Here is a 16438-nt window from a genome sequence, read left to right as displayed (position 1 = left end):
CATCCTCTAGCAGGGGAAATGGAGGACAGAGTCATGGAAGAGCCCCTGTCACCCAGCGGGCCTCCTCAAACCCTGCCTCCGCCTTGGTCAGCAGAGTCCTCTCGTGTGCCCAAGCCTCAGTTTCCTTATCTGTAAAGTCAGTATGACAGGAGCGCTCCTTGCTCCAAGAGCAGTTTTGAGGGTTCTGTTAGGTGTACTGTTAGCTTAGTGCTGTTCAGTCGCTCAGTCGTGTCCAACTCCTTGCAACCCCAAGGACTGTGGCCCACCGGGCTCCTCTGTCCATGGAATTCTCCAGACAAGAATACTAGAGTGGGTAGCCATTCCCTTCTCCAGGGAATCTTCCCAACCCAGGGATTAAACCCAGGTCTACTGCATTGCAGGCAGATTCTTTACCATCTGAGCTACCAGGGAAGCCCTCTCTCAGATGACGCCCCTCTTTAATGCCCACCATGAGGTAGGTCTGACTTAGAGGCCTGAGGACTGAAGGTGGCACCCTTGGGGCCCTGCAGCTAAGCTCAGGCTCCCCCTTACTCCCTGCTCTCCAGGTCTTGAACCTGTTCTTGGCCCTGCTGCTCAGCTCCTTCAGTGCTGACAGCCTGGCGGCCTCGGACGAGGATGGCGAGATGAACAACCTACAGATTGCCATCGCTCGCATCAAGTGGGGCATCGGCTTCACCAAAGCCTTCCTTGTGGGGCTTCTGCACGGCAAGGTCCTGAGCCCCAAGGTTATCATGCTCAGCCTCGGGAGCATTGGCGAGGCTGGGGAGGCCGGTGAGGCTCCGGAAAGTGCCCCTGAGGACGAGAAGAAGGAGCCTCCGCCCGAGGAGGATGGCAAGGACCTCAAGAAGGACAACCACATCCTGAACCACATGGGCCTGGCTGATGGCCCTCCCCCCAGCATTGAGTTGGACCACCTCAACTTCATCAACAACCCCTACCTGACCATCCACGTGCCCATCGCCTCCGAGGAGTCTGACCTGGAGATGCCCACAGAGGAGGAGACTGACACTTTCTCCGAGCCTGAGGATGTCAAGGTAAGCCCGGAGCAAGGCCCGGATCCAGGGGTCGGGAGTCAGACAGACACGACTCTACGTTTGTGTGTGACCTTGAGCATGGCACAAATCCTCTTCAAGCCTCAGTTTCTCGATCTGTAAGGTGGGGTAATGGTACCTACTTTGTGGTGTTACTGTGAGCATTCGATGAGATGCTGTGTGCAGAGCATCCCTGTGAATGGTGACTGTTATAAATACCGTTATTATGACCCGCTCCGCCTGTCTTAACACCCTAGGCCTCTCGGTGCACTCCTGCCCCGTAGCTCCTCCTGGGTCCCCTCTCACCAGCAGGTGGCGCTGTGAGATAGCATGTTCTCACCCGAGAAGCCTAAATCCAGGGCTGGAGCCCAAAGGGCCTCTCTTAACCCTTCCCTGGGGTTAAGAAGCCGGTACCAAGTTCTTGCTATTATCATCTATTTCTCTGTAGACCCCACATGGTGGTGGTGGTGGTGGGGTTGTCCCAACTTCCAAGCTGGGCCAGAGTGCCAGGTCTGGGCTGGGGACTCTGAGGAGAGGGGGTCAGGGGTCCAGTGGGGTGGAGCTGAAGGAGAACTGGAGAGCTGGGCCCCAGCCTCAGCTGGAGCCCTGACGCCCACCCCCTGCCTCTCCCCTGTGAGGGTTGGGGAGGCCCTGACGGTTGCCCCCAGAAGTTCAGGCTGAGCCCTCGTCCACCCTCCAGCTCCATCAGGCGAAGGATCAGCACGTAAGCTAGGGCAGGGCCCCCCGCCTACCCCCGACCCTGGCAGCGTGGGCCCAGCAGGCACCAGAGCCTGAATAAACTTTGCCCTGAAAGCTTTGACTCCTTATTCCCCCCAAATACGTGGCATGCTAACTTACCAGGGATCCGAGCGCCTGCCAAGCTATAAATACCCTGGGAAACGTGGCACCAACCTCGGTATGAGGAGTGGGGGTGGAGGAGGGCCGGACAGCAGCCGGGCCAAGGCGTTGGGGACTCTGGAGGGGGCAGGCACGGCTCCTGAGGGGCTGTGGGAGGTGGGGGACACAGGCAGGGCCAGTGGTTCAGCGGGACCCCTGCCCGACCTAAAGCCCCGAACCTCAGTTTCCCTTTCTGTCAACTGAGCACCAGGCCCTCCCTTTCTGGCCACCATTCTGACAGCTGCCCCCTGGCCCCACCCGCCACCCTCTCCATTTTCCTTTTCAGGGGCCTCACCCCAGCCATGAAGGGGGCCCCTTGAGGAGTGGAGGCTGGGCCAGGAGGAGATGAGGGAGGTCCGGCCAGGCTGGAGTACCAGCCCCCCCACTCCACTCTTTCTGGATTCCTCCATCCTTCCTGGATTCCTCAGCTGAACAGAGCGTAGGAAGGCTCGAACCTTGCTCCATCCTGACCCCTTCCCTCCCTAGCCAGCATCTCTGTGCCTCTTCAAACCCAAGTGCCCCAAGGTCAGGGCCAAGGCCTGGGTTCTTCTGCACAGACCCCAGTGCAGGCTCCACAATCCAGGGCTGAATGAATGAACAAGTCTGTGAATGAGTCTGCTCCACACCCGCCCCTCCGCTTTCCCTTCTCCCTTCTGGGCCCTCCTCTCAGGGATCCCACCTGGACCCTCTCTGCCCCACCTGGTCGGAGGACCCAGAGGTCACGTGACCCTGTGGTCTCTGCAGAAGCCGCTGCAGCCCCTAGATGGGAACTCCTCCGTCTGCAGCACTGCCGACTACAAGCCCCCCGAGGACGACCCCGAGGAACAGGCCGAGGAGAACCCCGATGGGGAGCAGCCGGAGGAGTGCTTCACCGAGGGTGAGGGCCAGCCCGCCTGGCTGCCTCCCCCAGCCCGCAGACCCTGGAAGGGGAAGGCCAGGCCAGGGCCTGAGGCGAGCCACAGCCTCAGCCTCAGCTCACCATCTCCTTGAGGACGGCTTGGGGACAGGCGAGTCACCAAAAGCAGGCAGGGCCTTTTTCCTCCAATGGTGCCCTGCCCTTCCGCACCCGGGAGAATGCGACCCCGGGAAGGGGTGTCAGCGCAGATGCCTCTGAGCCCCCGCCCCCTACTGACCCCTGCTGCGTGAGTGCCATGGGTGGCAGTCCCAGGAGCCCATGGGCTACTGCACAGAATCCCTGTAGAGCCCTGAGTAAAGCCGGCACGAAGCTGGCGCTCAGCACTGGCTTCTCTAAGGCTGTCCTCCTCAGCTTCGTCTTCCAGAGAGAGGCCTGCCTGGCCCTTCAGGAACATTCTTTGCCCAGAGTGTTTGGGCTGTGCAGAGTGAAGGCTTCCTGGGGGATGTGGGGGAGGATGGGGACCGCTGACAGCCGTGGAACCTGCGGGGGTGGCCTGCACCCCTATTCTCTGGCGAGTCTCTATATGCAGTCCGGGTGGGGAGAGGGCACATCCTGGGAAGTGGGGGGAGGTGGAAACGGGCTGACCATGCTCCTCAGGCAGCCCATGATGGGTGCCTCTGCCACCCTCCCTCCCCAGCCTGCGTGCAGCGTTTTCCCTTCCTCTACGTGGACATCTCCCAGGGTCGAGGGAAGAAGTGGTGGACCCTCCGCAGGGCCTGCTTCAAGATCGTCGAGCACAACTGGTTCGAGACCTTCATTGTCTTCATGATCCTGCTCAGCAGCGGGGCCTTGGTAGGCACTGCCCTGGGGGCCGGGCAGGGGCAGGGGCCCTGCTGGAAGGAGGCCATCCCAGGGCTCCCTCCTTTCCACACCATGGGAGGGACACTTGCTGGACAGGCCCGAACCCAGAGAGCCCTGAAGAACTCACCAGTGCTTACAGGGTGTGTGGCAGACTGTGCTCATTTTCACAAAGAGGCAGATGGGCTCTGACCCTGTGTGCCTCCCTGGCTGGCAGGTCCTGACCAGGGAGCAGGTGGGAAGGGAATGTGGGGTTGGGGGGGCCAGCCTGTGTCACAGCGAGCCCCCCTGCAGGTTAGTGAGCATTCCTATCATTAGGTCTGGGGAAGGGGAGCTGAGGGGCTTCCCTCCACCAGGAACTCCCCCACTTACCCCCATGATGGGCGCGGGGAGTCTGCCCCTCCACCTGACCCCGGTGCCAGATCCCTGGGAACCGGCGACCCTAGGGATGTGGCTGCTGCCTCAGCCTCGGGGCCCTGGCCACCCGCCTGCTGGTGCCCCCAGGCCTTCGAGGACATCCACATTGAGCAGCGGCGAGTCATCCGCACCATCCTGGAATACGCCGACAAGGTCTTCACCTACGTCTTCATCCTGGAGATGCTGCTCAAGTGGGTGGCCTACGGCTTCAAGGTGTACTTCACCAATGCCTGGTGCTGGCTTGACTTCCTCATCGTGGACGTGAGTCTGCCCCACTCGCACCCAGCCCCACCGCCAGCTCCGGAGCCAGATCCGGAGGCCCTCCTTGGGGCCAAGGCCCCGCTCTCTCTGACCACCCGCCCTCCCGTTTGCAGGTCTCCATCATCAGCCTGGTGGCCAACTGGCTGGGCTACTCGGAGCTGGGACCCATCAAATCCCTGCGGACACTGCGGGCCCTGCGCCCCCTGAGGGCACTGTCTCGATTCGAGGGCATGAGGGTGGGTGCCGAGGGGGACTGTGAGTAGGGCTAAGGACTGGGGGAGCAGCCACAGCTTGGAAGGGGGCTGGGGGCGTGTCTGTACTCCAGCCGCCACCGGGAGTCCAGGTTTGGTGGGCCCCCAGGCAATTGAAGGCAAAAGGAGAAGGGGGCGGCAGAGGATGAGATGGTTAGATAGCATCACTGACTCAATGGACATGAATTTGAGCAAACTCCGGGAGGTGGTGGAGGACAGACCAGCCTGGCGGGCTACCGTCCGTGAGGTCACAGAGAGTCGGACACAACTGAGCGACTGAGCGACAACAACAAGAAAAGGCTCCCCCACACACCAGCAGGTGCCCATTTCTGCCCTCAGTCCCCTCCTTCACTCCTCTCTGCCACCACTAGGGGGCAGCAGAGGCTGCAGCCGCTCCCAGGAGGGGCCTGAGGGCACCCAGGCAGGAGGAGAGGAAGGAAAGCTCTGTGGGTTTATAGGTGACTCTCCCCAGCCTCAGACTGGGGCCTCCCAGGGCTCCGAGCCTACCCATCCTTCCCTCAGGCCCTTGAGGGAGGAAGTGACAGGTAAATACAGGGTTCGGGCAAGACCAAGGGGACTTCCCCGGCCAAGGGTGGAAGTAGGGGTTCTGTTAAGAGCAAGGCCTGTTCCGGGGGGGACAGACTTCCATGAAGCAGATGGTTGCCGGTTGGCAGGGCACTCAGCCTGGGGTCTCCCATACAAGAGCCTGGCCCAGTCAGGGACCCTTTCCCACTGAGGGAAAATGACCTGGCCATGGCCGCACAGCTGGTTGGTGCGCCAGCCAGGAATAGAATTGCCCTGGGCATCACCGGGCTTACACCACTCGGTTTGTCTGGAGGTCATGAAACCACTTCTCCTTGAAAACAGGTTAATTCTTAGATTCAGCTCAGCTGGAAACAATGAGGTTAGCCTGTGTGGCCAGGGCTGGCCGGGCACAGCACTCCAGTCCCCAAGGTTCCTGCTGCTTTCAAAGGCCCCATTGGCTTCTTTTCTGGGTCTTTTTCTCTAATCCTGTGAGCAGATGAGCCGGGGGGCCAGGTCACGGGGACTGAGTTTCCTATGGGGGCCGAGGAAAGAGTGTTTGTCTCCTGCCTGGTGACCCGTGGCCGGGCTGCTTCCAGAGAAGCCCAGCCCCCTACCCTGGGCTGTTGGCTCCAGCGAAGCAGAGAGCCCTCTTCAGCCACCAGGCCGGCAACCCCCTACCCCTGCTCCCTGCTCCCACCATCCCCTACCCCCACAAAAAGCCCAGTAGACTTCTCCTGCAGGCCTCGGTTCATTCAGATCAGCCCTCATCCAGGAAGCCTTCCCTGCCTGGTCCCCTAGTTGGTTTGGGTAGGGAGCCCTCTCCCAGAGGAGACTGGGTGATGCCCCCTACCCTGCTGCCTGGGAGAGGATCTGACTGTGACTCCCTCCTCCCCACCTCCGGCCCCCCAGGTGGTGGTGAATGCCCTCCTGGGAGCCATCCCCTCCATCATGAACGTGCTGCTTGTCTGCCTCATCTTCTGGCTCATCTTCAGCATCATGGGCGTCAACCTGTTTGCCGGCAAGTTCTACTACTGCATCAACACCACCACCTCCGAGAGGTTCGACATCACCGAGGTCAACAACAAATCCGAGTGCGAGAGCCTGATGCACACGGGCCAGGTCCGCTGGCTCAACGTCAAGGTCAACTACGACAATGTGGGTCTGGGCTACCTCTCGCTCTTGCAGGTGGTGAGTGTCGTGCAGCCCCTGCATGAGGCGGGGATGGAGGTGCCCCCAGAATCTCATTGGGACTGAGCCCACAGCCACTCCTCGTTAGGGAACCTCCCACCTGCTTCCAGGGTTGGAGGACCCAGAGGTCGTGTCCATACCTGTCTGTATTTTGATGGTCTGTATTTGACGCCTGCCCAGTGGGACTCAGAGCAGGCAGCTTCTGGGGTGGACCACGCGGGGGCGGGCAGGGAAACTCATGGATGGAGGAAGCAGGGAGCAGCCGCTCCCCTCACACCCAACCACACTCTCGCAGGCCACCTTCAAGGGCTGGATGGACATCATGTATGCTGCTGTGGACTCCCGGGAGGTGAGTGGGGGTCCCCGAGATGTGGCTGGTGAGTGAGCCAGGGGAGAGGACTCAGATCCATCCCCACCCCACGCCGCCTCCTCAGGAGCCCCCAAGACCCCACCGCCTGTGGGTGAATGGGCCCACAGTGGGACAGGGAGCAGGCAGCGTGTGCCCCCAGCCCACCCCACACACCCGCCCCTGTCCTGTGACCGCTACAGAAGGAAGAGCAGCCGCAGTACGAGGTGAACCTCTACATGTACCTCTATTTCGTTATCTTCATCATCTTCGGCTCCTTCTTCACCCTCAACCTCTTCATTGGCGTCATCATCGACAACTTCAACCAGCAGAAGAAGAAGATGAGTATCTAGCCCGCCTTCCCCCTGGGTCCTCCCCTTGCTGGGCTCCCTCCTCCCACCCCCTTTGTATGTTCCACTCCTTCCTTCGTATGGTCACAAACGCTGTCTGCGCGCCTGATCGAGGCAGTGAGCCTGGGTTCCAGTCTCACCAGGTGACCTTGAACCAGTGACGGGGCCACTGTGAACCTTGGTTTCCTTCTGTACAAAATGAGGGTCATGCTGCCTGCTTTGCTGGCTCATTCTGAGGACCCAGTGAAATACTGATGGAAGGTGGCCCAAAATGGGCTGTGAGGGCTGCGCTGGCCCCTTCCCTCTATCGGTCACCCACCTATCCCCCTTCTCTGGACCCCTCTGTCTCCCTTCCCTGCCTCCTTCAACCCCTATCTCTGGCCCTCCAGGCAGGGCTCCTTCCCGCTTCCCACCTGGCCCCCCTGCTGGGATGGGGGTGTGCTTTACAGATGATGTCTGAGGTAGGGAGTCCTAGAAGCTGAGAAGGGGGACTCTCCAACCTTACGGGCCCCATCCCATTGTACTTTGGAGGGAAAGACATCTTCATGACCGAGGAACAGAAGAAATACTATAACGCCATGAAGAAGCTTGGCTCCAAGAAGCCTCAGAAGCCAATTCCCCGGCCCCAGGTACCAGCCCTCTGGGCCCCACCCCCTATAGCCCATATGAGGCTCCTGCCCAAGGGGGCCCTGTAAGGGGGAACGCAAAAGGCAGCCTGCTCTCTGCCCACCAGGCTGTGTCCCCGGTGTGAGGCTGGGGCCCCCTGCCGGAAGGTTGGGCCCCGCTGCTAGGAGGGGCACCTCTCCATAACCACACACTTCATGTACAGGCAGCAGCAGCCTGATAAACTCGTCACCGGTTTACCCCTTGCCCAACCCTGCACAGCGCCCCCAGTGTCCATTCAGCTCCTTAGCTGGTGGCCTCTGGGGGCAAGGGCCCCTGGAGAGGGGAGGAAGACGATGTCCAGACAGCTCCCCCAGTGAGTAACCACTTCAGGAGAAGGATGAGGGGTTGCTGAGGGCCCTTAATTCGGCAGGAAGTTCCCAGAGAGAGGAAGGAGGCCCACAGACCCCACAGAATGGCCCGTTGCCATGGGTCTCCCCACCTCCCCCGGCCCTGGCCGACTCCACCACAGGCCCTAATGTCGTCTTTCTCTCTCTTTCTCTCCCCACCCCCGCACTCTTGTGTCGTGTCCTCTCGCATCTCTTGCCGGCCCACGTCCTGCTCTGACCACTGCCCCCCACGCCCACCCGCCCGCCTCCCCGCACTCCCACCCCTGCTGTAGAACAAGATCCAGGGCATGGTGTACGACCTGGTGACAAAGCAGGCATTCGACATCACGATCATGATCCTCATTTGCCTCAACATGGTCACCATGATGGTGGAGACGGACGACCAGAGCCAGCTCAAGGTGGACATCCTGTACAACATCAACATGGTCTTCATCATCATCTTCACCGGCGAGTGCGTGCTCAAGATGCTGGCCTTGCGCCAGTACTACTTCACCGTCGGCTGGAACATCTTTGACTTCGTGGTTGTCATCCTGTCCATTGTGGGTGAGCAGGGCCAGGCTGGGCTGAGTCACTCGGGAAGGCCCGGAGTCCCCCTCCTGGTGTCCACATGCACACCTGGTCATGCACTTGGTATGCTTTTACACACACACACACACACACATGCGTATGCACCCCGTGTCTACACTAAATGCACAGAGGCACATACAGTGGGTTCCCAGGCAGCCTGTTACCTGTGCACCCATGACTACAGCTCCAGAAACATTCACCTGACCTGAAGATGCATATTCAGGTGCCCACGTGCTTCGGGAAAAACATAAGATGGTTCCAGGACTTCCTTGGTGGCCCTGTGGCTAAGACTCTGCACTCCTGATGCAGGGGGCCCAGGTTTGATCCCTGGTTAGGAAACTAGATCCTGCATGCCACATCTAAAGATCCCACATGTCGCAACTAAGACCCATCTCAGCCAAATAAATAAACTTTAAAAAAAGAAGAAGATGGTTCTAGGAGCCTTACACACAGGAGAGGTGTGTGTAATTATGACAGTAACTAGCTATCATTTATCCATCACTTACAGTTTGCCTGACACTAAGCCATGCACTTCATAGTATTAGCTCAGTAATTGTTCCTAACAAATGTCCTGAGACTGGGACTGTTGTCACCTCCATCTTACAGATGAGGAAACTGAGTCACAAACCAGGTAGGTGACATGCCCATAGTCACACACCCAAAGCTGTTCTCCCCCTCCCTCTCATCCATGACATCTGTGAACAGCCTTGGCAATGGGCCTTACCCCCCACCCCACCATCCACTTTGGCTCATCCCACCTCCACCTGGCTGCGTCGGGCCAGAGATGGAGCCCGGGGCCCTAAGAGCCCTGGGAGAGTCTAACGGGTCAGGCCGCTTGGGCTGTGCACTGAGCCATGAATTTCTACTGCTCCTTCCTGGGGTAGACGAGACCAGCGCTCCATGTCCCGTGGAGCCGCGCCTACCCCCTGCTCCCCGACCCTGCCGCCCACCCCAGGGCAGCAGTGCTTCCTCGCCACTTCCTCCCTGCAGGCCTGGCACTCTCTGACCTGATCCAGAAATACTTCGTGTCACCCACGCTGTTCCGTGTGATCCGCCTGGCGCGGATCGGGCGGGTCCTGCGGCTGATCCGCGGGGCCAAGGGCATCCGGACGCTGCTCTTCGCGCTCATGATGTCGCTGCCTGCCCTCTTCAACATCGGCCTCCTCCTCTTCCTGGTCATGTTCATCTACTCCATCTTCGGCATGTCCAACTTCGCCTACGTCAAGAAGGAGTCAGGCATCGACGACATGTTTAACTTTGAGACCTTCGGCAACAGCATCATCTGCCTCTTCGAGATCACCACGTCAGCCGGCTGGGACGGGCTCCTCAACCCCATCCTCAACAGCGGGCCCCCCGACTGTGACCCCAACCTGGAGAACCCCGGCACCAGCGTCCGGGGCGACTGCGGCAACCCCTCCATTGGCATCTGCTTCTTCTGCAGCTACATCATCATTTCCTTCCTCATCGTGGTCAACATGTACATCGCCATCATCCTGGAGAACTTCAACGTGGCCACGGAGGAGAGCAGCGAGCCTCTCGGGGAGGACGACTTTGAGATGTTCTATGAGACATGGGAGAAGTTTGACCCCGACGCCACGCAGTTCATCGACTACAGCCGCCTCTCTGACTTCGTGGACACCCTGCAGGAGCCGCTGAGGATTGCCAAGCCCAACAAGATCAAGCTCATCACACTGGACCTGCCCATGGTGCCAGGGGACAAGATCCACTGCCTGGACATCCTCTTTGCCCTGACCAAAGAGGTTCTGGGAGACTCCGGGGAGATGGACGCCCTCAAGGAGACCATGGAGGAGAAGTTCATGGCCGCCAACCCCTCCAAGGTCTCCTACGAGCCCATCACCACCACCCTCAAGAGGAAGCACGAGGAAGTGTGTGCCATCAAGATCCAGAGGGCCTACCGCCGGCATCTGCTGCAGCGCTCTGTGAAGCAGGCCTCCTACATGTACCGCCACAACCATGACGGCAGCAGGGACAGGGCCCCCGAGAAGGAGGGGCTGATCGCCGACACCATGAGCAAGATGTACAGCCCCGACAACGGGAACAGCGGTGTGCCAAGCAAGGGGGAGGAGAGGGGCTCCACAGGGGACCCCGGACCTGCCATGGGGCTCAGGCCCATCAGCCCCTCCGACGCACCCCTCCCTCCCGCCCCACCCCCGGGGCAGACGGTGCGCCCAGGGGTCAAAGAGTCTCTCGTCTAGCAGGTGGTGGTGAGGTGGCACAGCCCCGAAGCACCTCCTCGGTGCCTGCCGCTGAGGGAGCTAGGGCTCTGCGTCCAGGACTGACCTAGCTCCCTGTTGGGGACAGGCTTTGTCCATGCTGGGCTGTCACCCAGGCCATGGAAAGGGGGAATTGTACCTGAAGTCTCCACTCTGGGCCAAGGCTGCTGCCTCTGCGATATTTACCTTCAAGTTGCTCTTACCTCCTCGTGGGCTCTGCTGCCCTCCTCATGGCCCTGGGGGAGGTCAGAACATCAGAGTCTCTGCTCCCCCCTTGGGAGGAGCCAGCCTGTGATGGAGGGATTGGCTGCCCTCCTGCCCCCAGAGTCTTAAGGACTATTGACCTCTCCGCAGACAGTAGCTCAGGCCTCCAGTTCCCTCTGGGACAAGGAAGTCTTAACCTCAGTGAGAGCAGACACCTGAGCCCAGGGCCTGCCACCCTGTCTGGCCTCTGGAATGCAGCTCACCTTGCCTGCTCAGGAATTCTCTGGAAAAGGAAAACATCCCTGGTTCAGAAATGGCTCCACATACCCAGTGGTGGGGGGGCGGGGGCCACTGGATGCTGAGACATTGGGCTGGGTTGTGGCCCCTGAATCCTTTCCCGATTCATCCATTGTCCAGGCCCCCTGGCTCCCTGGCTGGCCCCTGGGAGAAGAGCAGAAGGGAAGATTCCCCTTGGGAATTATCTTTCTCTAGAAAGCACGATGGGGTGGGTAGCATGGGTTGGATCCCACCAGTGTATCGCTCCACTGGAGGCTTCCTTGGCCTGAGCACCCAGATCTCGGGTGGGGTCGGGGACCCTGGGGCTTGGGAAGAAGATTCCCTCCCTCCCCCTGCCTTCCTCCCTCCTCCTTCAGCACCACTTGGGCTCCTGGCAGCCTCCCCAGCCCCAGGGTCCCCTCCTCACCCCCCGCCACACCCTTCTCTTCCTCTTGCCTCATCCTTTCTCCCCTCCTCAAAGTGATCCTAAGAATGTTCTAGCTGAGCTCATGTTCGAGACTTCAACACTGAGGTGGGCACCGCTCACCTGGCTCAGGCCCAAGCTTCCAACTTCTGGCCACTGGAAGCTGCGCAGTGCTTCTGGATGGCACCACTGATCTGGGCTCCCGAGAATAGAGAGAGGCCGAGCTTGGAGGAGGGGGTGAGATGCCAGCTCGGGGTCACTGGATTTACTCACCTGTGTGTGTGCGTGTGAGTCTGTGAACCACTGTGTCCCATAGAACCTGCACATGCATTTGTCCATGTGTATATCCGTGTGAATGTGTCAGCGTACCCTGGAGTGCTTAACCAGTGTGTATGCGTGTGTCTTCTCTGTCGGCCAGTCCGTGGGAGTGTCCCTGTGCTGTGAGTGTGTATGTGAGTGTGAACACATGTGGTAAGGTTTGCACATTGAGCCCCCCACCCCACCCCCATTGCACTTAGTTCCTCTTCTTTTTCTTGTTTCTCGTGAACAGTTTGATTAAAACTCAGGAAGCAGCAAAACCTCCAAACAACATGTGTGCGTGTGTTTGCTTGTGTGCACGCCCACTGGCCGGAGCCTTCCTTTCTGTCTGCCCCGCTTGCCAGCCTCCCGGCCGCTCTGCCCGGGCATTCCTTTCTCTCACTGCCGTGAGGCCACCCTTCTGCCTTCTCTGCTTCTCTTCCTCACACCAACTGCCCAGCCCTGCTCCCTGGCCCCGCCTTGGTCCTCTCTAGAAGGAGGCCCCTGCTCCTTCCTTCTCTTCTTGCAGCAGTTCCAGCTCTTTCTTCAGAAGTTCCTCCAGGGGTCAGCCTCCTCTCTGACCAGCACCCTGCCCACCTCCTTTCCTTCCTCTTCCTTGGGGCCCAGACGAGTGTGGCCCCAGAGCCTCAGCCTCCATTGGACTGAACTCTCTCCACTGGGCCGGGTGCAGAGCCAGCATGGCTGAACGGGGTCCAGGCCTCCTCCCCCTGCAGACCCACGGCCATTGCACCTTGTCCGGGTGGGAACAGGCCCAAGCCAGGCCAGCAGAAGGCTCCTTTGTACAGTTCTTATAATAAACCTCCCGGTGCCTCGGACGGGTACGCTTTTTCCTTCTGTGCCTCTGTGTGTGGACGTCGACGGGAGCTGAGGGAGACAAGAAGGGCTGGGGGGATTAAAAACAAGTGGGGAAGCCTTGGGGAGCTGCCAGGAATTGGGGAGGGCAGTATAAGAAGGGCCCCAGCTCCCTCCTCTGGCTCAGTCTGGCTGTCTCCTGCCCTCTCCGAAAGGAGGCTGGAACCCAGCCTCGTAGCTGGTGTCCAAGAGGCCAGATAAGGTCAGGAGGCGTTCCCTCACCCCTGCCTGCCCCCCTAACAGGCAGCACCACCCTGCCTCTCCCTGCCTGCAACAGCACCCAGGAAATAGGTGTTGGGACCCACGTGCCCAGACCCGCCTCCCTGGAAGCCCCCATCACTTTTCTGCCTCACCCGAGGCCTGTGGGTCCACGGTGTGGCCCTTGCCTTTCCTGAGGCCCAATCCCCCCCAGGATGCTGCCTCTGACCTCAGAGGACCCAGCATCCCATGGAGCTATGACAAAGACAAATATTATGTAGTGAGCTCGGGCCACAATCCCAGTGAGCAAAATATAAGTTTAGATTTAATTTTGCTTTCTGACAGCCAGGACTGTATTTCTCTAAACTAGTAAATACTTAGTCCCTTTCAAGATCTCTGTATCCCCTTTTCCTGAGTCCTGAGGTTACATGGCCCCCCTGGGGACTGGGGAGGGGCACCCACGAGCCACCCCAACCTCCCTCAGCCATGTCTTCGAGCTCCTTCCCACCCTGTGGATGTCTTTGCTTACGGAGGTGGGGTGCCAGCAGGGTTCTCTGAGCCCCCATGGGGGTGCTGAACCCCTTCTCAGAGGTCGGGAAAGCTCCTTCCCACTTTAAGTTTCTCCAAACCTCAGTTGGGGCTCTCTCTGTCCTCAAGGACAGGAGAGCTTGAGAGTACCCTGAACTATGTTTCCCCTGAGCCTTGAATAGTGGAAGAAAAAGGTAAAATCCTGGGTGATAAACGTAACCGAGTTTCCTATTCAGAACCATGTCCCTCCGCTAGTTATCAGTGCTACTCACCATCTTCCTGAGGGTGGACTGTGCTTCCACCTACGTCACCATGCACTTCAGATACAAGAGTCCCTTCAAGGCTCACGGCTGCCCTGCAAAGAACAGGTGGCTCGGTGGTAAAGAATCTACCTGCTAATGCAGGAGACACAGGTTCGATCCTTGGGTCAGGAAGATCCCCTTGAGGAGGAAATGGCAACCCCTCTCTGGTATTCTTGCTTGGGAAAACCCATGGACAGAGAAGCTTGGCAGATTACAGTCCAGGGGGCCTCAAAGAGTCCAACACAACTAAGGCCCTGAGCACACACAAAGAAGGTTTTATTACAGTTATTTGTATTTTGCCTAAAGGAGGAAACTTGGTCGCTGAGAGTTTAAGAATGGGTGTTGCTTAATTGGGGTGCTGTTGGCAGGTGAGGCAGGGAAATTCTGCCCCTCCCACTGCTGTGTTTTTGCTGCCCCTGGCCCAGGAATGCCAGTGGTGTCCACTGGTCATCTGACCATGGCCACGGCCCAGGAGGGGGCTTCCATTATAGCTCAGTCAGTAAAGAATCTGCCTGAAATGAAGGAGACCCGGGTTCAGTTCCTGGGTCAGGAAGATCTCCTGGAGAAGGAAATGGCAACCCACTCCAGTATTCTTGCCTGGAGAACCCCATGGCCAGAGGAACGTGGCGGGCTATAGTACATGGAGTCGCAAAGAATCGGACACGACTTAGCAACTAAACCTCCATGGCCCTGGAAGGGCTTCCTTGGTAGCTCAGATGGTAAAGAATCCACCTGCAATACAGAAGAGCTGGGTTCGGTTCAATCCCTCGGCCCTGGAGCACTTCCAGGGCTCTCAGTGTGGGGCAGGACCACCCTTTGTCGAGAACTGCCAGGTAACTGGGGGAGGCTTCCTGGCTGGTGTACTGCAGAGTTAGGAGTCAAACCGGCCTTCTCCTTTTATTTGTTTTCAGATATATGTTCTGTGACTTGGCTTGGTTTCTCTTATTTATCTATTTATTTCGGGCTGTGCTGGGTCTTCGTTGCTGTGCAAGGGCTTTCTCTAGCTGTGGCAAGCAGCCGGTACTCCTCGTCACAGGTCACAGGTTTCTCATTGCAGCGGCTCCTCTTGTTGCAGAGCCCGGGCTCTAGGCGTGCGCGCTCAGTAGCTACTCAAACCCGCATCCTTCTGAGCCCTCAGCGAGGGAGGAAGGGCTAGGGGAGGGGCAGAGGTCGCTCTTTCCAAACTGAGGCTCTGCCCTCCCCCCACTTCCCGGGGATGCTGGGGGTCCCTGCCCTCTTGCTTTCCCAAACCCCAAGCTCCTTGTCCATTCTCCCTACACCCCCATCTCTTGTTTTGATGCTGCCTTCCTGGAAAAGTGGGGTGGGAGCTGCCAGATGTCGGGGTGTATGGCCCAGGGCAGCCGGGGGCAGAGGCGGAGGTGGGCTTATGAGGCCTCCTGTTCCGGGAAAGAAAAAGCATCACAAGCCTTGGAAGGAGCCCGGTGCTGTCGTCACTGCGAAGGGAACAGCACGGCCCCACCTGCAACAAATAACCCTGCAGATGGTGGGGCCCCCACCCCCTCCTGAACACAGATCCCTGCCTGGCATGAATGGGAATGAGGTCCAAAGGACACATCTGCATTGCTGCCCACAGGAGATGCAGACATGTGTGTATGTTTGGGGGGTACCCACTGTGCCCCCAACTTCCATGGCCCCCCAGAGGCACCCTGGGCCACAGACCAGCTCCCAAACAGCCTCACACCCTACAACTCAGCAGCACACCCGTGTTGGCAGCTACATGCACACACACACATACACACACATGGGTGTGCCCCAACCTTTTCCCACCTTCCTCCCAACTTTAGGGGCTACCAGCCCCAAAGCTAACCAAGTCCTCCATCACCAGGAGGTGCTTGGCTAAAGGAAGAGACCCCTGGATTTCCCCCTATTCCTCTGCGGGAGTCTCCAACCACCCCCACCAGCACCAGGGGCCCGTGGTCCCCATGCTGACCTCAGGTGATGTTTATATTCCTGGGCTGTTTGTTCTGAGAATGGAACATCTGACACCTTTTCAGAGAAATGTTTTTCTCTTTGTTTGGAACATCTGGAACCAGCAAGAACATCTGGGACTGCCGGGAACAGCTGTTTCTTGGATGGAACATGAACTCCCCTGTCCCCACTTCCCACAGCTCCGGTCCCAACCTGTGCTCCTTGCGTGGGGGGTGGGGGTGCCACTGTACCAGGTGAGGCCTATGCCCGGGACTGAAGGGGCCAGCACTCAGACCTCTGCTTTCTTCACCAGCAACCCTGGCCTGGGTGGTGGGTCCATGTCTCCCAGAACTCAGACCTGCCAGCAGCATAGGGTTTTTGAAAACTAGCGAGTGGTGAAGAGAATGAGATATGAGCAGAGGACACAGGATTCAGCATCTTCTTTCCCCTCCTGGGGGGTGAAGGAAGAGAGAGAGCAAGGGGCTAAGAGAGAGTAAAGAAGGTGCCATAATACCTAAAACTCAAGAACTCAGCTGTGGGGCTGAGGGATGCATGTCTGCCATGGGCAGCTGTGCAAGTTGTGCACTGCACAAGGGCATCTCCCCACCGAGAC

The 16438-nt window shown here is 58.9% G+C and overlaps 1 protein-coding gene across 3 annotated transcripts in view; it reads left to right on the top strand.

Moving 5' to 3' along the window:
* The window catches only part of SCN4A (sodium voltage-gated channel alpha subunit 4), a 52610-nt gene extending 39779 nt beyond the window's left edge, over positions 1 to 12831 (top strand). For all 3 annotated transcript variants that reach the window (XM_081576742.1, XM_081576740.1, XM_081576743.1), the window contains exons 15-25: positions 546 to 1034; positions 2673 to 2805; positions 3482 to 3636; positions 4147 to 4320; positions 4434 to 4556; positions 6006 to 6284; positions 6580 to 6633; positions 6834 to 6975; positions 7512 to 7609; positions 8266 to 8536; positions 9551 to 12831. In XM_081576742.1, coding sequence (XP_081432868.1) covers positions 546 to 1034; positions 2673 to 2805; positions 3482 to 3636; positions 4147 to 4320; positions 4434 to 4556; positions 6006 to 6284; positions 6580 to 6633; positions 6834 to 6975; positions 7512 to 7609; positions 8266 to 8536; positions 9551 to 10776 — 3144 coding nt within the window. In that variant the 3' untranslated portion in view covers positions 10777 to 12831. The remainder of the gene's footprint in view (positions 1 to 545; positions 1035 to 2672; positions 2806 to 3481; positions 3637 to 4146; positions 4321 to 4433; positions 4557 to 6005; positions 6285 to 6579; positions 6634 to 6833; positions 6976 to 7511; positions 7610 to 8265; positions 8537 to 9550) is intronic.
* The last annotated feature ends 3607 nt before the right edge of the window (positions 12832 to 16438 follow it).

Source organism: Giraffa tippelskirchi, chromosome 3 (assembly GCF_054371585.1).
Source record: "Giraffa tippelskirchi isolate mGirTip1 chromosome 3, T2T-mGirTip1v1.2.pri, whole genome shotgun sequence".
In the NCBI taxonomy this organism is placed as follows: domain Eukaryota; kingdom Metazoa; phylum Chordata; class Mammalia; order Artiodactyla; family Giraffidae; genus Giraffa; species Giraffa tippelskirchi.
Note: the sequence above shows the minus strand (reverse complement) of the source record. Positions and strands in the feature narration are given on the sequence as shown.